The 27,482-nt window shown below is 41.6% G+C and overlaps 2 protein-coding genes across 2 annotated transcripts in view; both read right to left on the reverse strand.

Moving 5' to 3' along the window:
• The window catches only part of kcnt1b (potassium sodium-activated channel subfamily T member 1b), a 64,688-nt gene extending 47,934 nt beyond the window's left edge, over positions 1–16,754 (reverse strand). Inside the window, exons 1-3 of the mRNA XM_070833194.1 lie at positions 16,213–16,754; positions 12,928–12,976; positions 11,802–11,969 (exon numbers count right to left, since the gene is read on the reverse strand). Of these exons, the coding sequence (XP_070689295.1) occupies positions 11,802–11,969; positions 12,928–12,976; positions 16,213–16,279 (284 nt within the window). The 5' untranslated portion in view covers positions 16,280–16,754. The remainder of the gene's footprint in view (positions 1–11,801; positions 11,970–12,927; positions 12,977–16,212) is intronic.
• A 97-nt stretch (positions 16,755–16,851) lies between these two features.
• LOC139204466 (kelch-like protein 20) lies at positions 16,852–24,345 on the reverse strand. The gene is made up of 6 exons (XM_070834498.1): positions 24,238–24,345; positions 21,108–21,251; positions 20,559–20,692; positions 19,296–19,507; positions 18,440–18,546; positions 16,852–17,640 (listed from the first exon to the last, which is right to left on the reverse strand). The coding sequence occupies exons 1-6, from the start codon at positions 24,336–24,338 to the stop codon at positions 17,583–17,585; spliced, it is 756 nt and encodes a 251-aa protein (XP_070690599.1). The 5' UTR covers positions 24,339–24,345; the 3' UTR covers positions 16,852–17,582.
• Between the last annotated feature and the right edge of the window lie 3,137 nt (positions 24,346–27,482).

Below are 27,482 nucleotides of genomic sequence, written 5' to 3' on the forward strand. Positions count from 1 at the left end.
CAGGCCTACTGACTGTCACATGCTTACAGGATGCAGTTTATTTCTAATCCTGACAGAGCGCCTGCATGAGCTGTGCTCCCATTAGTAATGCATTTAGGAAACGCTTAATACAATTCACATTCATTGCACATGGCATTTTAAGTTCAGCCTTCAGGAAACACATTCAATTATCTGGTGATAGTAACCTTGGGATTATAGGGAGGTGGGGCGGTGAGCAGAGGGTTGCATATTTAATCCATGATTGGATGGGAAAATTGAGAGGTGAGCGAACCAAAAACTAAATAAAATACACACATACATACCACTTTTTTTTCCTAAACAGCTGGTATGAATATGGATATCTGACCCTGGGAGATCCAGTGGATACCCCCAGACTCTGGTTGTACTAATTACCCCCATGTTATCAATGTGACCAACTACATGCCTGTAAAAGCACTGTCACTAATGTTATATGTATGTCTAAGTCAAGGTTATTCCCACCTCGACTCCTCTCTTAATGGCCAAACAACATCATCCAACAGTTAAAAGTTTAATGCATTTTATGGGGGAGGAAAATGGGGGATGTTATAATATCATATAATTTATAATATCATGTGAAAAAACAAATCTGTCTCTTCTGTGTGTGCTTGTGGGTGTGTGAATGGGTTTCAGTTGAATGCAAAGAAATCATAAGCAATGCTCACAAACCCGTAGGAAGAGAAACAGGTGCAGAAGCACTGATTAGAACACAGAGACACTTTGTGGTGAAGTAGAGAACTGCAGACTGTGCCAGTCTGATCCGACAGCAGCAGCAGCAGCAGCAGCAGCATGGGCAAAAAACACACTGTACTACAAGAAACAAGCATGAGCCAGTGCCGGCTTAATGTACCGTACATCAGATGACACAGATGGCAGTATAGCCCTGGGTTTCAGGGTCGTGCGGTCGTACTAATGCAGCACTCTTGAACAAGCTGCTCAAGCCCTTTAGGTCCTTCAGGTACATCACCAAAGCTGGAGGAACCTGCCCCAGAGCCAGAGGAAATAAGAAATGAAATAAGATGAACTACGCAGTAATGAAGCAAAAAATAAGCATAGAAAACCAAATCAGAAGCGGCAATTGTTCTCTGCTTCTATTATTCAGCTAAGAAAAAAAGACTAAATCAAGGGTTTACATGATTTTCAGATTTTAAATGCGATTCAAATTTACATTTATCAATGGCTGGCTTGGTGTTAGTTGTCAGCTCATACTCCTTTATGGCAGAAATGTAGAATCCCATAGCCCATTAAGATCGGATAATATTTCTCATCTCCAGTTAATTATTCTGATCATACAGGACTATTGACACACATGTGCTTGCAGGATGCAGTTTATTTTATTAATGTAGCGAGAGCTCTGAAATTACTGCAGCGCAATTAGCCAACTGAGTGGTACCTTGGATATTTACATAAATTATTTTAGGTTCAGGCAGGATTTTGAGAGAGCAGCAAAAAGACCTGTTGGAAAAGACAGAAAGAGAGCTGCAGTGAACCCTATTAGTGGAGCTCTGGGTATAGCTGGTAAGGCATCTCAGTCTGAAATGCTTGCCACATAAACTTGAACCAGTTCCAGATTCTGCAAGATGAGTAACTTCCATCTACTGAGATGAAAAAGGACAGGAAAAAAAAGGAAACTGAGTTTTGGGGGCAGAGCTGATAAATGCAACACCATGCTGAGTCATGGTGCCACTGCTGTCACATTTTAAGTAGCAGAAAAAAAAAAATGTAGTTGAGTGCATTGCTTGAAAATGTGTTATCATACTGCTGGATAAAAAAAAGTGGATATAAGAGGATATAAGATTTACTGACAATTACCATTTATGGAATGTGCAAAGGTTTGACATAGATAACTACTCCTTTTCTCTGTGACTTTATTTTGTGAGCTACTTTCTGCTTGCGAGAACACACCAAAGCTGCCGATGAGCCAGATCATTTAAGAGAGTCTTGGTGAGCCACCAGGCCTCCCTCTAAAGCTCCACAATCATTGGGTGCGCCTCAGCATCATGCTCCGTGCTGCAGATGGGCGTCGAGGGCTGTGATAATGCTTCCTCTGTCAAAACATATTAAGGCAATGAGCTGGCGCTGCTGTGGGCGAGCTGTCTGTCTGTGCACAGCATAGCCAGAGAGGAGGAAGAAGTCTAGCCAATGCCACTGGCAGGCTTACACACAGGAGTGCACACACGCACTCGAACACTGCACACACACACACACACACAGGGATGCTTTTGCTCACTGACTGCTGTTTTGCCAAAGGCTGTTTGTGTAAAAAGGTTCAACTACCCATTTACTGGTCATAACCTTATGTTCCTGTCCAAAATGAAGACGTCTGAAGGAATGTTCACTTGTGTAAAGTGAGCTTGCCAGAGCTAATGGTTCATCCAAAAAAAGGAAAAATGTCATTTAATCTTCAAATTGTCTGTGATGCCATTAAGTCTTTTCTTTCAATGCCTTATATGTGCCCTGAAAAGATCAAACAGTGCCTGTTGAAGTGCGTAGGCATGCTACCTCAGATTGTGCAGAAACACGTGCAGCATTCACTCGAACTCTATGACTCCACATGAAACTGCTGAATAACATTTGAGGGTTTGAGGATGCAACTACCGTCTCCCTCTGTAACTTCTCCAAATATATGCAGGCACTTTCATTAGGCCACATTAAAGAGACAAAACAGGCCATATTTAACAGTTTCATGAATAAAAGAACTGCTCCCAGCATGAAGCTGCACCAGAAAGCAGTGGTGTAGTTCTCCGCATTTGCATAAAATAGGACAATCAGGTGTTATTTGCCAGCTCATGTATATAGATGTAGATAGGGATTTATTTTTCTAAAATTATATGTGAATAGCTGCAGAATTTGATAATTGGATAGTAGCAGAAAGCATGTCTTCTACAGTAATAACTCACAGTAAAGTCTGTACTGAACCTTGTGGGTGAACTGTTTGAATAATGGCCTCCTATCCCCACCATCTCCCAAACATTCTCTTTCATAAATCAAGGATGCTCCCTTGGATCAAATTCAGTGTTTTTTGCCAATATATCTTTTGACTCGAAACTTGTATTGACAAGAAAGTATATCAAGCTAATGAGCTTCAGTGTCACTGTTTTTAGAACCTGTGGGGCTTTTGATACAGCATTAACACACAAGAAAAGCTTGAGAAATAAAAAACATTAGTAGTGCGTTTATATTGGCCAAGAGAGTCTTTCATGGTCCATTTCATTCAGTTAAATAGGCTGTGTATGTACAGTATGGCATACATTTTCAGACCAGGAAAAAAAACCAATTTAAGCTGAGTCAGTATTTCATAACAACCAAACTCTCACATCCCAACTGTGATACAAGTTCCACTGATAATGATAGTCTGTAAAACATGCTATCATGACCTCTAAACTGTAGTACTGTAAATCAATGTGTTATAATTCCAGGACATAAACAAAAGACAGAATAATTTAGCAATTAGGCATATTTTATTTTGCTTTGTATTGATTGCTAATACTATAATGAAAGCAGGAATGATAACAATTGTATTTAAATGAACAGAGAGATAGATAGTGAGATAACCGGTCGTAAAAATAAATAAATAAATCACTCGACTGGCACTCAGTTGTGTTATTTGAAAAGGCAGCCACTAGGCTCTTTAGTAAAATAATGCTGCAAATCCGCGATCAGTGAACCACGGCTGCTACACTGATTATGAAACATTTTCCTGATTACCATGGCCGGGCAAAAATCAGGACTGTGCCACAGAGAAAAGGCATCTCACAGCTTTTATGACTATACAAATGCAAATAAGAAACACAAGTGAGTGATAATTAGTTGGCATTTAAGATGGAGTATAATTTAAGAGAAGAGTATAATCAAGGAAAAAAAAAAAAAAGTGCAAATAATTAGCTGTTTACAAAACCAAGTGAATGTTTTACAATCCGAATGCAGCTTTGGTATTTAGGCCTCGCATGTTTGATTCAATCTCCTTGAACTAGTGGAGGGAACTGTGTTCTGAGACTCCTGAATAATCGTCACTGTATGGCTCATACTCACCCACAACACTGAAGCCCCCTCCACAGCACTGACAACCTCATACAAATGCCTCCATCATCACAGCTGCTTATTAAAGTCTGACAAGCCAACCCCTCCGATGCTAATTAAGTTGGCAAGACAAAGTATGGGGGCTAAACGGCAAATGCACCAGAGATTTCCAGGCATAGAGATGCAACGGCCCAGAAAGCAAAATAAAATTCTGAGGGGTAAAAAAGCAATCTTGTTTTTCTCTGCCCCTCCCCCAACAATTCTCTCTTTGCAGCCTTCCTTTAATTGTCGGTCCCATTTGAGCTATTCCTGTGAGAATGTGCGCTCAGCCACTGTAATGTTCCAAATGATTTCATATGAAGACCAATAAAAGCGCTTAAGGAGAGCTGCATGCTCATTCTCTTCAGCGTAAAGCATGTTGTGCCACTTTCACTAATACCTCCACTGTGGTGAAAGGGAAGAAATCTGTGTGGAAATTGCTGAAATGATCACATTTGATCACATTGAGCTTTTCAGGACTGCAATGCCTTGGCTCGCCCTCATTCTCGCCGTCTCCTCATTCACATTCCAGCTTCTGCTCACTGCCAGCACAAATCCTTACAGAAACTTTCCCCTACAGGATGTGACAAAACAGACAGAATGTGGACAGCATGTCTGGGGTCTCTGCTTCATCAGGACAATAGAAATAATCCTGAAACCGACAGCACGGCTAATTCAAACAGCCAAGAACAAGTCCAATGACCCACCCACTATGCACTGATGGTCGTGACCAATACCACCTATGGTCTAAATTGCAAGCTCTGGTTGCTAAGCAGAACTGTGCATGTCACCAGAAACAACACTCGGCCTTTCAAGCACGTCAGACTTTTAGGTGAGATGTCATTGGGAAACTGTAACTTGAGATGTAAAATGTCTCATTGTGTCCAAGTTGTTTGTTTCTCCTCTAACTGAGATGTAGAGGTCATCATTAACAAGTATTTAAGCTAAGTAGCCCAGCAGGTAGGCCTGTCGAGATTTTAGCCAACATGATGCCAGAATAAACATCATTTTTTTCCCAGGCATTGTAAGACTTTGGGCGAAGCGCTAAAGTGGTTTTTCACAGCAGAATGAACAGAATAAAACTATTCTGAGACACGTTTTTCTGTCATTTCTGGTCATGCTGCTCCTGTCCTCTTGTTTGCTCTCTGAGATGGAGTTTTGTGGGCAGGGTTCAAGCTGCTCCTACACACACACGCGCTTCTAAAGTGAAGATGACATGTGACTTGAGGCCAGGGCTGGCGATGGCTATGAGCAAAATGTGAGTGCTGGTGTAAGAACAGCAGCAAGCCTAAGCAGCCGATGCAGTTTTCTACGCATGCCGCCACCTCTGGATGGAAATTTATCTTTGCCCTGATGGCCGATTTTTCACTTCCAATTCCAGTGTTTGAATATTTTTAAGACAACTGCTACAAGTTAAAAGTTCTACTCTACTCTATGAAAGCTTGTACTTGCATTATTGTGCTATTATATCATATTGAGGCACAAAATTGTCTAAAAATGACATTTTTAATCGCGTTTCTGGAACAATATATCATCCAGTGTTACCATTGACAAGCCTACAAACAAGGATATGTTACTCTTGGAATTATGAGTACTGTAAGGAAAATAGTAAGTTTGTTCTTAGTAGGTCTGTAAGAGCAATGCTCTTTCTTTAGTAGCATTATGTAGCCTGCAGCTTTAGCCTTGGACTTTTAGCACAAAATAATGTCTGCATAAATTAATTGCATATTCAAGACCACTTTTTTGAGGATTATCGTTTTAAAACAAGTCTGCTAGAAACATTAAAAAGTCTGCTGTAGACAGCATTTTGAACCAAAGGAGCTAGCGTTATTAATTAGCAAGCAAGCTGCAGCTGATAAAACCTGCCAACAGCAGCATGATTTCACTTATGGTAGATCAAATGAGCCAGCCTTACAGTAAATTAGATAAAAACAAACACAGGAAGGAGGTAATATCTTAAGTTTTTGTAACATATACAACTGTATAAACTGTATACTGTCTAGTTATACGGGTATGAATTACCATCCTGAATCTAACTTGAGGGATATAGAATGGAGCCTGTGGTGTTGCTGAGAGCACTGACTTATTGGACCAAATCATTCTCATCATCATCTTCTTATCAGTGTCACTCATTCTGTCCCACTATTCGTCATTTACTCCATCCTACACTTTCCCTTCCTCTGCGTTTTTATGCTCCTTCTGTTCCTTGCGACTTTGTTCTCCAACTTATCATCTGCCACCTAGATGCGTTCAGATGGAAATCATCCAGGCATCAAATCCCAGCAGACACTTCTGCAACAGAATCAATGTAAACAAACAGCTGCTGCCAGTATCCGTGCACAACTGTCATCTCAGGACAGTTCCAGTTGGAGCTTTGTTCTGCAATGTCTATTGACAGAAAAAGAATCGATAAGAGGCCTCTAAGAGACGCAACCCCAACATGACATTTTTGGTACTGTCAGGAGGAAAGCTGTGGTTTCTGAAAACTAAACATCAACAACTTGGGTTTGTGAAATGTATCAGAACCCAGAAACAGAGAATTACTGCGCTAAAAACAAAGCCGCTTTTTGTTGTGCTGCTGTGAGCCGTCATATTGGAGATAAAACATTTTCACGTTAGTATTAGTGAAAGATCCATTTTTGAGACTAGCTATTGATTGGCGGCAGGACGTGTGTCAGTGCTGGGTTACCCTTCCTAGTGCCATTATTTGACTCACAAGTAGTGTTAAGAGGTGATTTAGTGACCAATTAACACTTCTCAATCTGTCAACATTACTTCCATCAGCATCCTGCCTTGATTAGAGGAGAACGCCCCCCACCACTAAACAAGATTAGACACGCAGAGGAAAGATAAATGGAACCAATTTTTCTCCCTCCTGCTCTCTGGTTTCCACCCTGTTGGCATAGATTAAAGTTTGGTGGCTTGATTCCATTGCTAACGCCGACTGCTGGCTGACAGTATACACACAGACACCCCTCTCCCCCTCTCCCTCTCCCCCTCTCCCTCTCCCTCTCCCTCTCTCTCCCCCTCTCTCTCCCTCTCTCTCCCCCTCTCTCTCTCCCTCCCTCCCCCCTCCCCCTCTCCCTCTCTCCCTCTCTCCCTCTCTCCCCCCTCCCCCTCTCCCTCCATCTATATATATATATTCAGATAGGTGCACACTGATGTGTCCACACACACAGCACACACTGAAACACATGCACAGTCAGTACTCACACACACGTACAGACCCATCGCCTGTCAGACCAGTGACTTCAGCGTGATTGTTCCTCTTCAGCACCCACGCAGCGAAACAGTCATTACAGCCCTCTGACACCCAACCTTGGAGATAATGACAGCTCAGGAAAAAGACCCCCCCCACGTCCACACTGTACACCCACAACCACACCGCAGACACAAAGAGATGGACTGAAACACAAGGACCCACATACTCAGCACAACAGCAAAGAAGGGCTTACTGCCTTAATACGGTTGGAGTGACACACACAAGAATCTTGCATTTTCCCACAGACATAAAAACACTCACACTGACGTGCAGTCCTTCAGTCCATGAATGCAAATACTTCACGTTGTTGCTAAGGACATTTGTGCTCTTTTACAACCTGGGTCTTGTTTTCTTTGTTTCTGTTGCGATCTGGGGACATGAAGACATCACTCCATGAAGCTTGGTTCGGTAACAATTTCTCAGTTGAGCTATACTGTCTAAACTATGTATTTAATAAGGGGTTGGGATGATGACACTTAAGAAATGTGTCGACTGGCAAAGATTTTGCCTTACTGTTTATGCCATTCCTTAAAAGCAAGAAGATTACCACGGGGGGAAAAAAAGAGAATAACTAGATTCTACTAGACAAATACTGTCTGTTTTTAAGCTTGGCCTTTAAACGTTGTTTTTGTTTGGTTTTCATATCATCTTTGCATCAAGATCATGAAGTACCTGAGTGTGCCTGTTTTTTCTGTATCAGTACATTCCTGTCTAGTTATTTCATCTATATAACAGTTACTTGATTAATTTTCCAGATAATTCACTATATCACAGTGCTTCAGTATAAAATAACGTACCGTAAGGTTCTAAGTTTGACTTTGTGTACTGAACAAGTAATGGACCTGAGTTATGGAAGGTACACATTTATTTTCTATTTTAAATTACATTTGGTTTCAATAACTGGGTAAATCTGCTTTTGTCACAACCTATTTGAGTTTCTGACTGCTCTCGTTGGTGCTGCCTTATGTTATTATTACTGCCAAAGTCGTTCAACCCACTGATCTTTACATTCACAGGCCACTATGACTGATGGAAGGAAACAGATGCAAAAGGCCATCAGTACATGGGGGGGGGGCTACTCTCGCTCTGGGGGTTAATTTGTTTAGAGGCTTTACACTCGACAAGGCATAAGCACAGGAAATAAACATCACAATCCATGAGCATGCAGGAGATCATCAACCAAGAAACAGAGCACGCCAAAGCCCAGTACCATCGTCTGTTTCTGTTTCCAATCCAGAGCTGAGAAACTAGCAATTACAGAGCAGCAGCATGAAGATGCCATTAATAACAGGGTTTTCTTCTTTTGTATCTTCATTCATTTCCCAACACGCATTGTGCAGAGGTGTGTGTGAGAAGCAGCAGTTTACAGTTGTTATTTGTTTTGAAGAAACAAAGGCTGCTTTTCATGCAGGATCTGTGAATTATATAGGTCAGTGACAAGATCTGGCGCACGCACACACATGTATGTACGTGTTGGTAGCCCAGCAACAAACTCTAATTACCCTCTGCAATTCAATAGTGATCAGCAAAACAATTCACAGGGGAACTACAGGATTAAGCATACACACACACACACACACAATATCAAGCAGCCTGATTACCATGTTTTTGAACCCCAAGTTCTAAATAAATGTAGTAGTCTGTAAAAAGAGAAACCTAATATTACCGTATGACTCCTTCCGTGTAATTAATATGTTGTGTAACCTATTCTGTGAGACAGTGTTGTGTCATTGGGCTCAAACCATTTATTATCTATTATGTCAACAACATGACAACGCTAATAGAAGGCATGCGGCTAAGAAAAAAAAAGCCATAAGCATCTGTAGTCGAATACAGAGAAATCTCTGTGTCCCTTGGGAAAGCACAGAGACCAATGTGTGGGGGAAAACGGTCAAATACCACTATGCTCTAAATGTTATGTGTAGACAAAAAACCTTCCACTGACATAAAACATACTGACAGCAATTCACTGCACGGAGGGCAAGTGAACACAACAATAGATAGAGACAGAGGGAGAGAGAGGGTGGTGGCAAAATTGAACATTATTATTTAGTCCTGTACAAAATTCTTGGTTCAAAGTGAAATTTCAGCCAATTCATAGAAGACAGATCACTGAGCTAATTGCTAGACGACAGAAAAAAGCCATCTACAGAGGGTTATCGACTTAGCGCTGCTGCTGCGGACAACCAAAAGCCTCTAGCCTAGAGATAACACACACAATGCGCAGTCTGTCACATTCAACCTTTGCAGGCGGCAACAGTATGTACATTAACATTTGTACAGCAATGTAATCCTGATTCTCTGTGAGAGACAAAGAAAGGTTTGAAAGAGAGGGGTATAACAATATTGTCACATCACAGTTTTGTGCATCACATGAATATGTGCAGGTTGATGCAATTTAAAATTTCTACAGGATTGTCAAGGAAAAATAATAATTAGAATGTGAGTGAAAGTTTCACTGGTGGATATCTCAGAAAATAAAAATGCAGCTACATCATTTGCACTGCTCGGGCTAACCTATATTTTGTTGCGTGAACTGACCCTTTAAGTTGAGGTGCGACCACTGCCTTTTCCCTTCATCTTTGTTCAGTTTCTTTAAAAAGAAGCTAGCCAACCTTCGTCTTTAAGAGAACATTCTTGGCTGATTTTCAATCAACCGTGTCTGCTTCGTCAAATCCCTCAGGCTACAAGCTGCTGCTGATGTTAATGGACTCCAACAGTTAAAAGCGCAGTCTTAAATGGATGGTTCGAATTATTTGAAGAAGAGTTGTGTGAGGTACTTATTCATAGTTCAGCGGTCGGTACAACAACAGTTTGAAGGAGTAGGCAAGAGTCCTGGCACAGATGCTAAGCAATGTACTGCTGTGAAGGGGGTCAGCAGAGAAACATATTTTAACCACCTAAAGACAAGAAAGGTTCATCTAAAATAAATAAATAAATAAATAAACACATTTGTTTAAGTGTATGCTATATTTCAACACTTTACTATGCCGTCTGGCAACCCATTTAATAGGGAACTGAAGTCGTTCTCCTTTCACTTCAAAGCAAAGACACTCCATTCACAAAAACAGTAACTTCTCCTTACACAACACAAGTGTTGCTAGTTCACCGCTGCTTCAATCCGTTAGTTTGCTTGTGTTGTGTGACTTTGGCGTTTTAAACGGTTAGTTCATTGATCAAGGCAGCGGCAATGGTACAACTACAAGGTAAAACTACCATTTTTGTGAATGGAGCCTGGTGGTTTTGAAGCAAGTGATGAGAAAGAAAAAAAGAACAGCTTTAGTTCTCCATCAAAAGCAGTGAAAATATTCTAAATATAGCATACATTTAAACTGATGTTAAACTGATGGCAACACACAAACTATGGATTAGTACCTTATACAACCCCCCTTTAATTAGTCTGAACTATCCCTTTAACAACATCCTTTCAAGGAACATAGAGAAGCAGATTTGAAAATGGGAGGTAATGAATCACACGTTAACTTTAGGTTGGAAGTTGCTGTCAAAGCAACAGGAAAACCGTAATGCTGTGCTCTCTGTTTGCTCTTTGCAAGCCAATGCTGAAGTGACTGCTGATCCTGTGGTGAGACGGCTTCATTTCAGCACCACGGAGAGCTCCACAGTACTCAACCGTGGCTGATGCTCGGCTAATTCTCCAGCTCTTGGGCAGCAACCAGCATCTGTTGGTCTGCCTCTCCAAACACAGCAGTTATCCAACACTTAACACCAGTTAAGGGCTAAGGGAGGGGTTATTTCATGCTCCGGACAGAGAAAGATGAAAATACAGTCTCTAACCAACTATACTATCATATTAGTAAGGACATTTAGCACAGACCCTGCATTTCTAAGCTTCTTTTCTGTGTGTATTTCTTATATTTTTCTGTTTCTGTGTCAGTCCGTTAGAATAAAAGGAGGAAAGAAGTTTTTTCTAAACTGCACAAATGTGACATTTAAACAATGTCAAATTCATCATCGAAGAGGCAGAGATATCCAACTGATGACAGATGTCCAAACAGTCCACAGTGCAACACAGCCTCAAGGTCTAAGCAAGTGGCAAGACTCTTTTCACTTTTCACTACAAAACATCTCACTCCACTGTTTCTATTTCCATTGCTGGATCCACCTACACATCAAACCAACAGCTGAATACAGGTCCCAACATATCTCTAAGGGGTTGTCGTGAGAAGTCATGCTGGGAAATGTAGGAAAACAGTAGCTGAAGTAGAAGTAGATGAGGCAGCTCGAGGGAAAGTGGGCACAGCAATGTAAACTTCAACACTCAGCACAAAGCAACTCCTGGAAAGTGTGGAACATTATATTATAAAACAGCGTGTCAAGCATCTGGGGAGATTACAAGTACACGCTCAAATATACACACAACCACATCGGCACCTCTAGAAACTTCCCTGAGCAGCCTCTCGTGTACTGCAGCACATAAACTACCAGTGTTTTTTTACGCTACCTGTCATCATTCTGAAATGTCTGGTCCCCCAGCAGCAAGTCCCTGAAGCGATAGCGAGGTGGAAGTGGGGGCACCTCTGTATCCACCTCCGCCATCTTGAGAGCCGAGATGTCCAGAATGACGCCCGAGTTGCTGCTGTTGTTCTTCTGCAAGGTCTCAGTGGAGGGCCTGCGGGACAGGGGGGGAGCGGCATCCACTCATCAACATGCCAGCTTTAGTGCTTTTCTGCTAAGAGAGCCTGTCACATTGCAATGGTGATGTTTCAGCTCAAGTTTACGAGTTAGCAGATACAACAATACGCCGCCTGAGATTGCTTGTGTATGCGGTGAACATAGGGTAATGATTGAAACGCAAATTACTGGAGAGAGGATTTAATGCTGTGGGAAATCTGTAGCAGTTAAAGGGCTGCATAGAAAGTAAGAATAGACTGCCTGCAATCAACAGAAAAAAAAAATTTCAGAGGGACTATAAATTGTGCTGAAATCCCCACATAGCAATTTATATATCTGGGACAAAACTGAGAAAAATAAATGTGCAAAGGAACACCCTAGCAAGGCCCATTTTATCATTTGTTCTATGAATACTGATTCCAAACAAACATGGCACGCATTCATTGAGGACGACCTAGTGAGAACAACTAATAATGTTTTCATTGTGGCTCATTCGAGTGCTACAAACACATAAGACTCCTGAGCTGTTCTGCCGACAGTGTCAAACACAGCTGAGCAAACAGCTTAGACATAAATGATTTGATTTGTTAAAAGAAGTGCTGAACGTGGACCTGATTCTCTGAGCCAAAACTAGTCATGCATGAAAGTCTGAAGTTTTGAACCAGATTATTTGATGCAACTGCTCCATTTTTCTTGCATCATGTATTATGAAACAAAATACAATTTACATATACAACTGCATGCATTATTCAAAAAGCTGTTTTCCACCATCAAAGCTGACATTTCGGACGAGGTTATTGCAGAGATAGATGTAAAAATAGAACAGAACAGAACAGTGCATGGGTTTGTATATGTCTAGTGTATACAGTATTGGCTGCACGTCGCTGTGCGTGTATGTGCTCCCACCATGCTACTCAATGTCACATGTGGGGAAATTAAGTGCTTTGAGAAATTACCTGTCACCATGGGAACTCGAGGATCGGCGTGGAGGGCTCATGACTGCCTCTTGTGGGGGATTTCAGCAACGATTGAGAGAGACGGGAGAGAGGGAGAAGACAGACAAGGAGAGAGTTTAAACGCACTTATAAAAAATTCACCCCTTTCAGACCTAACACTCAAGACTTGGCAGATATGTAATGTGATTACATTCACCTCCGGTGTCGCGGCTTAACTCAGCTCAGGGTTCAGCAAGACCTCTGAAATGTGCTGCTCTTAAAAAGCACTTCAGTGCGGCCGTGCAGTTTTGATTTAATTTGTTCACTAATGCCAGATTGATGCTGTTTTATTATTTATAGTGTATATTCTGATGAAGTGGAAAGTAGCATTTCAGGTGGAGGGCTGTGTTTAATAAGGAGGGATCCCCTTATTAAAGTAGTGTTAAACTCCATTTTCTGCCTTTAAAGCAAAACACAGTGAGAGGAAAATGATTTCAAAACAGCAATATTTCTACCCCAAGTCAAATGAATGCACAATGTATGTTCTGTCTGGCTGAACGTGATGGGCTTCATTCGTGTGCGCGTACTTTTAATTGAGTGAATCAATATTTAGCTTCATAGATGTCCAATCACATGATTTATCGGTGTGAGCCCCCCCGAGATTGTTTGGATTTCCTTCTAAAGCCACTTCAGTGGAGACAGTAAGTGGGTGATACAGAGCCGTGCATTTGTGTTTGTGGTCATCATAGCGCAGTGTGGGCAGCCTTAAGTGGGTTAATAGCGCAGAGACATGCTCTCCCTGATTAACAGTGAAAGCACAGAAACTCAGAAGGGAAGAGGGTGGAGAGATAACAAATGAGTGTGCTGGAGAGGACAGGAGAGGAATACAGGAAACAATGAGGTGAGCGCACAGATGTAAAGAAGACATTGTCCTCAATATGTCCTTTACTGTAGGCAAAGTTAAGGGAAACCACATGACGAGACGAATTTAAAAAAAAGAGCAATGTCCTATCAAAATACTGAGTCTGCAACCTTTGAGTGCCGACTTAATGGATGAGGCACAGTCACCACAATAATAGGGAACGGAGTTGCTCCCGGTAAGAGACGGTCTCCACTTAATGGAGGGAATACCGCAGATTCTGATGGAAGAAAGCAGATGGAGCGAAGAAAAAAAAAAATACATGCAGGGTGGAGATAAAGGACAACCCAGGGTGAGAGTAAAGACTGATAAAGTCTGTGAAAACCTGTAGCCTTCAATGAAATTATGAATTACTGAAAGGTCAAGCTAGATGCCACACTTACTGTGCGTGATTACAGTGCAGAGAGCAGCTGCCATCAGCGATACCTGAACATTTTGCGTGCTTTGACAATTCAACTTTTCATCTGAACTCTGATGGTGTAAGTTTTCCTTATGGCTACTCAAAAAAAAAGGGTTCATCTCTGAAACGCAGTCATCACATTCAAAGAAAAGTTTGTTAGTGACAATACCAACCTTGAAAAACTATTTTTGCAAATAAAACAAGCATGCTTCTGAGCAATTTCACTTTTAGTCTCTAAGAAAACGGTCATGTGAGTTTGAAATAGTGCCATAACACTGCAATTGGGTCCACCACCAATATTAGTGTGGCACTGAACACATAGCTAACAGTCAAAAAAGTGACAATTAAGTGACACCAATGCCAAACCAACAAGCAACAGTGTCACATTCTGTAAAAACATCATAATGGCATCATTAAACTTCAACAGATTCACCCATGAGTATCACAAATACCATTTCCATTTTAAACAACTTGAATGCTCTGGACTAAAGATACAATAAGAGACATAAGAGCACTCTAAGTAAAGTCAGTGAGGCTTCCTGAGGGAAAACCTCTGGCAAACTTGGTTTACCTGTCTGTGCTCCTGTTGGTCACCGAGGTCCCATCACCGTGAACACAGGCTTGGTTTAGATAACCTCCCTTCACTACCCTTACAGCACCGCCTGTGTGACACAGGGTGTCTCCTATCGACGCGCCCCTGCGAAACCTCTGTCATCATTGGAAAATGACAACTACGAAGGGGAGGGGAGGTCGACTCCGGCGGTCAGGGGGCAAACAAGGGTCTAACTAAGCTAGCTTTTCGCGTTCAGGTAAATGAAATCGACTAAAATCCACTTTAAACCCCCTTGGAGACAAACACAGGCTAGCTTATTATCAGCGCCATTTAGCTCTCTGTGCGTTTGTGAGGGGAAATTAGTCCCGGTCCTCAACGCCGATTGGCTGACACACCTGCGAAACCGTCGTAATTTGTGGCACACCTGACAGTTAATCCAAATATCAATGCGCGAACCCAAACCCGGAAGCCTCGCGGAGGGACTTCGCTGTCGCTTAGCAACAACTTTGTTTGCTAGCGTTGACGAACTACATTGCTCAGCGGAGGGGAGGATGGACCGTTATTTGTAGTCCGACACGCTCGATTTATCAACTTCATTTTCCTCTTGCAGTCTTCTTCTTAATTAAGCTAGCAATACCGCGCAGTTTGTTTGTTTTTCGGCTGCTCTTCCGCGACATCCGCTTCCCTCCGACGGCTGTCCTCTGTCATGTAACATTGGCGCAGTAACTAAAATAAGCACACCATTGCAAGAGCTCCCTGCTGCTCTCCATGCTTCCCTGTCAGCATCAGCATCTTTCCCTCCCTCGGACGGAGCTGAAGGATTCACCTACTGCACCGGTGCCTCGCCATCTACCGGTCAGCTTTAAAACGCCTTTGTGCACACTGACACTGTTGACAGCTCTCATTATAGAAAATGGCTTTTAGAGAAATTAACAAAGCTCAGAATAGGTGCTGTAATCCCCGCGTCGTCATGATTTTTCCCACCTATTATGTGTGTTTTTTTTTCTAAAGACTGAGGCTTTAAGTCTAGACAGAAATCAGGCTGCTTCTACGATGCGAAGTGCTACTGCTGACAGCATTGTACCAGTCATCTGGTGGTAAAAGGTGGAAAGTGCAGCTGCATGTGCTTGTGAGTGAAGAATTGAACCAATGAAGCTATAACCGCTACGTATCAGTAAGTAAAAACACAAGTAGAGCCATCACACCGAGAATGTATAGGCATTTGTAAAAAAAAAAAAAAAAAAAAAGCACCACAACAGTCTATTACACCACCACAGTCCCAAAATGAGTAATTTATTCATTTTTCTCATAATTTCTCCAAAATCCAACATTTCTAATTTCTAGTATACACAGTGCATGCAAAGTCTTTGCAACTTCTACGAATTCACAATGTCTCATTAGGTTACATGTTAGTCATTATCTGTTAAAACATACCTGCCACAGCTCTGTCCTCTGCAACTTGCCTCACAATGGTCCCCCTCAAATTGAAAAAAATATTCATTCTGTGTGCACAGAGGGACGGACGGGAGACACCGCTGGCTCGTGTGTGTGTGTGTCTCTCCTGAAAGGACGTGTTGCTCTGTGCTTATTCCTTGTGCTCAGCCTCTCCACATTTCTGCCCATTATCCTCCAGGGGAAAGAGCTCTGAGCGAGCGTCATCATTTTAAAGCCCACACAACCACTTATGCTTTCCCATGCCAGCAGTCAGAACTCATTCGCTTATCTCACCCTCTGATCTGGTTTCCCACAGATTTCTTTTTCCACAACTTGATCTAGTTGATTTTGTTTGTTTTACAACCCATTCTGTGTCATTCTTGCTTACAGTCAGTGACAAAGGGTCTTTTACAGCTTGTTGGCATCACGGATGCTCACAGAAGCTGATGGACGCACAAGATGTACCAATATGATGAAATCAGAAAGACTTCTAACTCAGAAAACACATCTTTACTTTATATCATTCTCTTTTAAAACCTTCAGTACACTTTCTCCATTTCCTACAGCCACCTACGTTTCTCACCTTCAAACCATCCTTGTACAACACACAAGGTTCAAATTAATACTTTCATCCTCGGGTAGTAATCGACTGCTTTGCAACTTACTAATCCTGCACATTCTTTAACCAAACAACTGCATTATTTCCATGTTTGCCTCCATAGGCTCATACCTATTCATCTGCATTCAGTAATTAACCAGTGCCCCAAATTTTTATATTTACAAGCAGCACTTGTTTTTTTTTGTATTGTATATTTTGTAAAATAAAAACACTTTAATGTCTTAATTAATATTATAGTTAGATTGGCCAAAATTAGCAGAAAAATGAAAAAAATAACCCAAGGACTCTATATCAAGATTGTTTGAAAAGCCAAAAACATAATGCTATCTATGTAATATATCACTATCTGACTTCTAACACTCCCAAATATTGATGTCAGTATCAGACTCTAAAATCCAGTATATCTGCTTCGGGGGAAAAATTCAAGCAGAAAATTGTTTGCAGCTGATTCATCTCTATAAAAGAGGTCTGTTTTGTAAGCTAGAGGCTTATAAAACGCCCATAACTTTAATGGTAACCTGGTAACCTATAATGTGCTTTAATTTAACGCTCGTCATTTTATAACAGTAGTTGCCAGCTTTGACTAATGCAGCGGCGTCTCATTTTGGAGTGAACTCTTCAATTATTCAGTCATTATGCTGCCTTGCTTGAACCGTAGCACAATGAGTCGTGGAGCCTGGGAGAACATCCATTAGGCTTTTTTCTCTCTAACACCTCTGTCCTGTTCTTGTAATGTAAGCACCGACGAGTCTCAGCACAGCACCGCCACTCTCCCTCCTGGATGCTTGCTCTTCATGCTTCCAAAGTGTCTAAAAACAGATGGAGAGGGAAGCAGTCAGACTCAGACAGTGGAGCACTCAGATTCAGCGAGCAGCCTGAAGGCATATATAATATATATAGGAGCCTAACATGAGCTTGGTGCATGAATCACAAAGTGGCTCTATGTATTTGTCTGGATGTAAGCAGCAGACTTTCTTGATGGCAAGTATTTTTGTCCGAAGCTTGAAATCCGTTTGACAACTATATCATAATTGCAAGACATTAATTAATGTAATGTTACATTTAATTTCAATTAAGTAATTACTTTGAATGATAAGACCCCCACCCCATTCCCCATTGCATTACTTTGACCAAAGTCAGATTCAACATTTGTCTGGACCACACTGCACCCTGTGTAATTTTTAACTGAGATTGATTGTAAATCATTTAAACGTATTCTTCCTCATAAATGTGCGACACGATTATGCATCCACTTATTTGTGTTCCCCTTGTTAAGCCCTCTCTGTTGATAAAAACACAGTGTAGCTGTAGCTGCCTCTAACACTACTGTTAAAACATTGACTGTAAGTTTAAATACATGCAATATTATTTTGTACTACAGTATTTATAATATAGTTTGCACTACTATATTTAGGGCTTGGCTGTCCCTGCACCTTGTTGTTTATTTAAACTCCAAAGTGTTTCCATCTAGATGCATTTCCATATTGTGGCACTCTCCTGCTAACTATTATGGCTCAATAGTGATTCAGCCTGTTTCTTAAAGCATAAAGATGTAATAGATTGTTTTATGTAAAGCACATTAACAGAGAATGTTGGTTTTTCTCTTACCTCCATGTGTTGGTTTCATGGCAGTAAACTTCTAGTGTTTTCAGATTGGTGACACCGTCAGAGCCTCCCACAGCCAGTAAGGTACCGTTGAATACTACAAGCGACATCTGAGGCACAAGAGTGAGTATGAGAGAACTGACTAGTTGTTTTAGTACAGCAAACCAGCCCTGTGATCCCTTAGTGTTCCATCTCGTGCCATCGCCAGGCCAGATTAATAGGTAACCCAGCGAATGATTCATTGTTAATCAGGAACTACTCATGGAAAAAGTGGTGAGTGTATCTGTTCACAGATATTTATGCAATAATCAGTATCTCCCAGTCTGTTCTCTAGTAACTCATCATTATCTACTACACAGTCCTTGATTTATTATAGTAATTCAGGAGCTACTCATTAATGATTCATTAGTTATGGGGTCACTCCTGATTCATTCCTCACTTGTCCCTTAATAATGATCACAATTTTGTGGACAGTATTGTAAATCGTTCTGAATTAGATTCCAATTAGAGTCCAATACTTTGGTTTATGACCAAATACCTGAAAAATCAATGACACTCCCATCAGCCTCATCTTTGTTTGATGTTTATTGCTAACTGGCAAATGGTAGCATGCTAACATGCTAAACATTATATCTGTCAATCCATCCATGGCATGATAGCTAGTGTTTCCACCATTATTATAGTCTCCTCTACAGAAAAAAAAGATATTTTAGGTAATCTTTTAGGAAAATTATGTCATTCCCTAAAACGTGGTTCATATCACTTCTCTCCATCTTTTCTGTTTTTATTATGTGGATGTAAAAATAAACTGCACCTTAAATCATAGGGTAGGCCTGACATCTGATGCGCCATTACTCACACTGTGTCTCTTGCTCCTCATGCGTTTGACAGGAGTCCACCTCATGGTGTCCGGGTTGAACCTCTCAGCAGCACAGAGCTCCAGGTTGAGCTCGTCTTTGCCCCCAGCCACGTAGATGTGTCCCAGGTAGACGGCACAGCCGGCGTTCTCCCTGGGACTCAGCATGTGGGCGCATATTGACCAGGTACCGTCTACAGGGTTGTATCGCTCCACTGGGGCACATTTAAAGGATAGCAGAAGTCAGGGGAGGCCATATATACCATATAATAATACAACTACACACACAGTATGAGTAACACTACTTACAGACTGGCTGACTGTTTATATTTATATACAAAAATGGTTACAGGTTACATTGACCTGTTGTAACTTTAGATGCTCATAAAAAGTTAAAAATGTCAGCCAGGAAGTAAGATACGAATGATATGACGGTTTTTCTTTTCATTTTGTCAATAAGAGTCGCATTAAAATGATTTATTTATTTTGGAATAATAGCATTTTCAACCATTTTTATAAGCTGAGACCGTGAACTTGATGGGAACCAAAAAAGGTTGTGGGAATTTCACTGACATGCTCTTCTCACAGACTGAAATAGAAGTGGCAGCACAACATAACCCTTATTTATCTTTGGCAAGGTCAGGGGGCTCAAGGGGGTTTTTCATGCGTGTGTGTGTGTGTGTGTGTGTGTGTGAGAATGTGAATATGTGCTACTCGCAGAAAGTACAAGGTCAAACTAGTCGTTATGTGTGACTTAAGTCCTGTCACACGTCAAAAAGCTGTCAAAGAAAGCCAAGGTTTTTTTGGTGGGAACAAGTCAATTCACAAAATGCCTCCAAGCACAAAATAGCAGCTGACCATTTCCAAGTTACATTCCCATATAAATAAACGACCAGTATCACTTTCAGCTTCTGTCATTTGTTATTCTTTTTAACGTTTTGCTTCTTTGTATAATTTGTGGCATGAGCACATGAAAACTCAACAACACTCAACTCAGCACTGGCAGGACATTAAATATGTGCATTTTAATTGAATTTCAAAATGGCAGACATTCATTTGGTCCCAGTTTCTCAAATGTGAGGATTTGCTGGATTTTACTGTTTTGTATAAATGTAGATTGAATAACTTTGGATTCTCGCCTGCTCATCTGGCAAAGCAAGCTATTGAAAGACCTCCTACTGGGCCCTGGAAACTTATAATGGAATTTTTTTCTCACATTCATTTTCTTACATTAATCTAAAAATGAATCGACAAATTGTTTCTCACCTGAGCTCAGAGCCATATCACCATCATTCCCTCCGATCACATACAGGTGACCCTCCAGCACGGCAGCCACTGCTCTGGTGCGTCTGGTCAGCATGGCTGCCTGCTTGCTCCATGTGTTCATTTTTGGATCGTACCTAGAACAATGAAACAAAGGTTAGCAAGACCAATTTAACAAATGGCCTGTCAGTCATCAAAGGTTTTACATAAATCAAATGAATCATTCCTTTATTCTTTCGTCAGAGTCAGCCACGTCAGCTTGCTTTTAAAGTAATGTCAGATGTCAGGTAATTAAGATGACTGTTACTTTCATTCTACATATACGTAAGACACAACCTACTCATTCCGTTCACTTTATGTTGATTTTTTTTCTGCTGTACCAGATAATGGTAGGAATGAAAGGAAAAGGAAAAAGTGCTTTAAACATGTTTATCTCCTTCTAGTAATGCCACTCAGTGTTGATGAAATAACCTGAACACAGTCTCATTTGTTCACAGTATGTCTTAAGAGTTCAATCTGTATTAATCTTTTATGCCACTCATGCCTCAGTACCTCTCAACAGTATTTATGGCAGCGATGCCATCATGTCCTCCAATAGCGTACAGGTACCCGTCCATCGCCACCAGACACACTCCACTGCGGGGGCTGCTCAAGGGTGCTACATCTGTACTCCAGCTGTCTGTGTCTGGGTTGTACCTGTCATGATGGAGGTCAAGGAGCGGGGATGTCAAAGTGTGAAACTAAAATCAGCCGCTGACAATAACTTGAGCAGAACCAAAATGGGCACGAGCGTTCACGGAGAGTGAGATTTTTCAAGTGTTTTGTGTAGCTTTGCTTTTCCTTTTGTGCTTTTGAGGAGCACAGACACGCATTCACACTGAAGGAAAGTGTTTGAGCTGTGTGGGCATCCATGTAAACATCTGCCAGTGTTTCCTCTTCACTGGAAGGCTATTAAAAATGTTTTTGTCTCCTTTCAAAGCCATTAAAAGAAAACCCACAACCCCAAAACAACACTTCCCTCTAATTGGCAATTTTTTTTGCCAGAGTTGGACGATAGCTATTCCCCTGAAATATCACAACAGCGCTGTAACCAACCCTCAGAGATGAGGTAACCAAAATCATCTGAATTAGACCATTAACAGCTGATCAGACTGGGGCACATATTTCCCTATTGGTCTGCAGCCAGCCAGGGACGATCATTACGGGGTCAGCTGGCTGGCATTCAGTTAAGGAGTGGCTATCTGTGGGAATTGGGAACAAGCCAACAAGCCTTTGAGACATCTGATAGAGTAGGAGGAGAGGAAGTGGGAGAGCATGTGTGCATGTGTGTGTGTGTGTGGCAGACAGTTTATTTTTGACTGTCTCTGCCTATGAGGAACAGATACCCTGGCAACGAGAAGATGAGGAAAATCCCGCAGTGTAAGGATTTCAGGTGGTCCATTGTTCACTAATAAAAGGGTTTGTGGATACAACATGGGCTTAATGTCAAAAGGGCTACATCTAATTTCTGCCTTAAGGCTGACCTCTGCTGTTCAGTTATGTAAATAACAACGGCAACGTCAACATTTATCTGTCGGGCCAGCTCTTGATTCCAAATGGTACGCTACACAGCAAACCTCAGGTTAAGTCTTTAAAGTGAGCAGTGAGTGGAAGCCAAGTGCTTTTGCATGATGGATGGGAAACACTTTCAGGCGACAAAATAACAACATCAGCCCACTTCTCTTACTTCTGATTGCAGAATCCCTCAGAGAGGTCGTGCCGTGAATTGTTCACTTATATTTCATTCACTAACATTCAGCAACTCCTGATGGTTTTTACGACTGAGCAATTTTAAAACTAGAGGAATAAGAGAAAGATAAGTATTATGTGATATTGGGGTTTAAGATATACATCAGGAATTACGGTGGGCATGACAAAAACAACAAAAAACATTCTACTGTTTTTACCGCAGCATAGTTTCTGTAAAAGTCATAGTTCACTGCTAGGAATAGTTATATTTTACCTGTGTATATTCCGAGAGGGCATCTAGTCTAGATGACTCACTTATGGAGGCATAGATGTTTAGGAAGGATGGCAGTGGACTTTTTTTTTTCTTCGATTAGATTGTTGCACACAATCTTGAAAAGTGAGAGGTCCTGATTTTCAAGATCAAGGGTGATGTGCAGAACTACAGTCACTGCAGAGGTCTAAAGTTTATCAGTCACAGCATGAAGCCGTAGTAAAGAGTAGTGCAAGCTAGATTAACACGGGGACAGGTTTAGTTTGGTGAGCAGCAGTGTGGTTTCATCCCTGGGGTGTTAGAAGTATGCAATGGAGAGAAGAGGAATGAAAGTCAAAAGCAAAACAGAGTACGAGTGCATGAGTGAGAGGAAGGATGGTTGAATGATGTGGATGCAAGGAGTAGAGGTCGACAGTTCAAGGTAACAGAGAGTGTGGAAGAGAGGTGAAAAACAAAGTGCCAGAGAGGAATGTCAGGAAGGATTAATAACAAAAGGGTAGCAGCAAGAGTGAAAGGGTGGGGGGGGGGGGGGGGGGGGTTAAATGATGGTGGTGAGACTAGCTGTGTCGTATGGTTTGGAATAGACTGGAGGTGGAGCTGGGGGTGGGTGAGTATATCAGAGGAACAGCTCAGGTTTGGAGATGGTTCGGACATGTGTGGAGGAGAGACGCTGGGTACACTGAGAGAAGGATGAAGCTGCCAGGCAACAGAAAACACCAAAGAAGAGGTTTATGGATGTGATTGATGAAGGAGAACATGCAGGTGGTTGGCGCGACAGAGGAAGATGCAGAGAACAGGAAACAGGAAGAGGTGGAAACAGACACCCGTGACGGCAGCAGCCTAAGGAGGAAAAGACGTGTAGATATTTCTTGATATTCAGGGTTGATTTACAGCCAAATCTTGGCTGTCATATAGCCAAGTCATATATATCTATGTTTTTGTATTTGTTTTATATTCAATTATATCTATTATATCTATTCTATATCTATATTCTAAATCTATTCTCTCTCTCTCTCTCTCTCTCTATATATATATATATATATATACACACACACACACACATATATATATATATTCTATTAGGCCAGACATCTTTCCGTGTTCCATGTTCAACGCCACCTCTGTCGCTGTTTCAGTTCTCAGCACCAAGACCACAAGTTGCTGACTGACTTTGATATCTCCACATGGTGCCTACATTACACACACATGACTTCTTCCTCCACAGATCAACCCATCACTAGGAGGAATCCTCTGAAAGAGCCTGACTGTCAGAACCAGAAAGCTCTCACTTATGAAGAGATGACTGGTACTTCAAAGTGTCACCCCGGCTCTAACACGCTTGCTTTCACTCCCGCCACGATAACCAGTGTGATGAAATGTCAGTTTGAATCATCTCATACCAGAAAATCGACATAAACCAAAAGTAACAGTTTCAATTACGGCGTCTCATGAAGTCAGCAGTTTGATGTTTGCATTTAAGCGGAACATGACAATCCAACGCAGCATGTGACAAAACAAATAAAGCCTGCTCCAATGATGATTCTTACAGCGAGAAATCCTTCGCCTAAAAGGGCTTTAAGATATTCCATAATGTGACATTTCGGGATTAAAGTAATTGCAAAATTAAGACCACCATGCACAAGCTTTTACTAAAAAGCATTTCGAAACTGCTCAGCCTGTCACCTCTCCACACTGCTGTAACACCGGACGTTGTCCTCCCCACCCACTGTGTAGATCTTTCCATCCAGTGTGCCCACAGCCACACTGCCACGATTGTGAACCATGCGTGCTGCTGTTCTCCACTCGTTGTACTCGGGACAGAACTGTTCCACCAAACAGGACGGGTCGTCCTGGGTCCATCCCCCAACTAAAAAAAACAAAACAGGGCGCTCATTATTTTCCCTGTCAAAACATACAGTATGCTTATTAGCCAGCCAAATATTAAATATTACCAGAACACCCTCTTGAGTGCATTCTGCCGTACAGAACAGACTGGAGCAATTACTGTAAAAGCTGACCACAGTAGTGTCTGGTATCTGTGAGGAGATCCATAAGATCCAGCATAAATTGGTCTTTTAGGACCATGATTTGAGAAGGTGAAACAGATGCATCCACTTAATGAGCATGGCATACTCATAAATGCATAAATGTTTATTTGAGAAAACTATCCATTTTCCTGATCCCCGTATTATCAGGCCATTAAATGGCCTATTATCCATTGCTATTTCTACCATTGGAATGCTTCAGATTGGACCTACTGCACCTACCAATAGGCCAGAAAGCGCATATCATCTGTTGGTGTCAGCACTCCCATATTGACATGCATGACCGTTGGAGTGCGTTATAGTCCATGCTAGTTCACCGTCACACGGTCATGGATTAGTGGGACTCTTAAAAAGAACACAGCTTTTATTTCTGTCATTTCTAAAGAATACTGCTCGTAGTGTTAGCGCTCATGATGTTATAGACATTTTGCTCTTTTTCCGCCCTCCACTCTGAGCACAGAACAGCATAAACTTTCAGATGCACACCAATGCAGCAACTGACCCACAAACATCATGTCACTGAAGATGTCTTTGGGGGGAATTCTGCTGAGCTGCCTGCGAACGGATAGAGGGGTTGTCATGCGGTGACGGCGGGGGGGCCCTCCTTTGCTCCCTTTGATCTGCATATGGTGGAGCTGTGGTTCCTCCAGGACCGCCCTACACAGTGAAAGAGAAGACGTGAAGAAACTGTCATGACTGTGAGGTCATGGCTTGCTCAGAGATTAAAAAATAAAATTGTTAATTAAAAAAAGATTGTTAATACATTTTTAAGAACCACAATCTGTGCATCCCATTTACAACTACGTGCCTGAAATAGGACTGAAATAATTTCTTTCACTACTGTGATACATGTGATGCACAGTCATGAAATCACCTCACACTTTTTCCCAGAGGTGCTAATTACATTGCAGTAATTACACAAAGGATGACAAATTCATTTAATTGATGCAAAGTTCTCCTCAAAGTCAACTTTACAACTCTTAAATGGACCAGCCCAAAGGCTCTAAATCAGGGTGAATAATCTTACCCTTGTTCATTGTACACTCCCATGTTTTATCTCCTCAGTGCTTTGCTCAAGGTCTGCAGTCAGGATTTGTGCTCCTGTCTCGAAGCAGCACCTTCGTGTCAGTCAGGTCTGTGGCCTCCTCTGTTCCCTGCAGTCCGTCCTTAAACTTCTAGCTATCACAGCCTTTTGCTCTGAAGGTTGTGGCACTTGATCGCTCCACGGAGTAAAACCTCCTCCCCTTAGCAGCAACACCGACCCCCACACATCTTCCCTGAGTGAATCATCTCACCGTCCCTGCAGCCTGAAACCAAAGACTCCTCTCACACACCCAAGTGTGAGCTTCCTTTCGACAACTGTCATGCCAAAGCAACTGTGGACACGGTTCTTATTTTCAGTTCAGATGAGACCCCATCAGTGTCCTATAAGTTTAGATCAGGGACAGGCAACCATGTTTCCTGATGCATCAGTAAACTGAATGTGGATGCATTGGTGTTTTCAGAAACATTAGTCACCACATTTTCATCACAGGAGTCCAGATATCTGTTACTGTCTGACCCGAACCTGTCAGGTCCCTCCTGCAAATCTCTCACCCATTCCGCCACTTCTTTGGTTTCTCAGAAGTATGCGTGACTACCTGCTTCAGAATGCCCACAGTGTATTCATATCTGTGTCCAACAGAAACACCTCAGATGGTATAATGATTCATCCCATGTAGGTCAAGAAAGATAGGTCACAATGCAAATTCTATGTAGTCACTGCTGTTCTGCTGTCAGTACATGGCTTCCACCAGGCTGACTAACAAACTGTGTTTAACTCCACTAGCATTATGCAGATGACTCACATAGATAGATAGATAGATAGATAGATAGATAGATAGATAGATAGATAGATAGATAGATAGATAGATAGATAGATAGATAGATAGATAGATAGATAGATAGATAGATAGATAGATAGACAGACAGATAGATAGATAGATAGACAGACAGACAGACAGACAGACAGATAGATAGATAGATAGATAGATAGATAGACAGATAGACAGATAGACAGACAGATAGATAGATAGATAGATAGACAGATAGACAGACAGACAGACAGACAGACAGACAGACAGACAGATAGATAGATAGATAGATAGACAGATAGACAGATAGACAGACAGATAGATAGATAGATAGATAGATAGATAGATAGATAGATAGATAGATAGATAGATAGATAGATAGATAGATAGACAGATAGATAGATAGATAGATAGTCACAATTACAGTATGACTTGGAACATTTTCCTTTTGCCTTGTCATATTTTCACCCTTTATTTCAGTTTTTTCTGAAGAATATTCCTCACGACTGAAGGTCTAGTGCTGTAATAAACATGCTTCACTTTTTCTGTCCATCTTGAGCATGATACCAGCAGAAGTAAAGGGAACAAAATTGTCAATAGATAGTTCTGAATTGTGTTTGACAGACAGGGAGACAGACAAATTGACAGATAGATAGACATACCAGGCGAAGCGGCTGCTTTGCACCTGTCGACAAGGCTCTCAGAGTTAATCCAACAAGAGATGAGTCAGAGGTCTTGAGGTATAAAGTCAGACAATAGATCCTTCTAATTATCCTGTAGCTGAGACTTCCCCAAAGGCCCTACTGAGATGATGAACGTTTCGTCGTCTGAAATGTCCTGTACATGCCTACCCGGAATCAACAGTAAGACCCAAACACTGGCCTGGCAGCTTTCATTTGGCCGCTTTGTAACCTTGGCAGCTTGGTCACACCTGGCCGCTTGGGGCCACTTGATCCATTTGGCTGTAAAATCCCAAATTTTCAGGAGGTCAATAGTTTATTTAGGTCTGTGAGGATAAAAACAACTCCTG

The sequence above is a fragment of the Pempheris klunzingeri genome, chromosome 7 (genome assembly GCF_042242105.1).
Source record: "Pempheris klunzingeri isolate RE-2024b chromosome 7, fPemKlu1.hap1, whole genome shotgun sequence".
Lineage (NCBI taxonomy): Eukaryota > Metazoa > Chordata > Actinopteri > Acropomatiformes > Pempheridae > Pempheris > Pempheris klunzingeri.

Coding starts and splice junctions, on each gene's coding strand:
- LOC139204466 (XM_070834498.1), bottom strand. CDS start 24,338: ATGGTTCACAATCGTGGCAGTGTGGCTGTGGGCACACTGGATGGAAAG. Junction 20,693..21,107: donor GCCATAAATACTGTTGAGAG/GTACTGAGGCAT, acceptor TCATTGTTCTAG/GTACGATCCAAAAATGAACA. Junction 19,508..20,558: donor TGATATGGCTCTGAGCTCAG/GTGAGAAACAAT, acceptor AATGTGCCCCAG/TGGAGCGATACAACCCTGTA.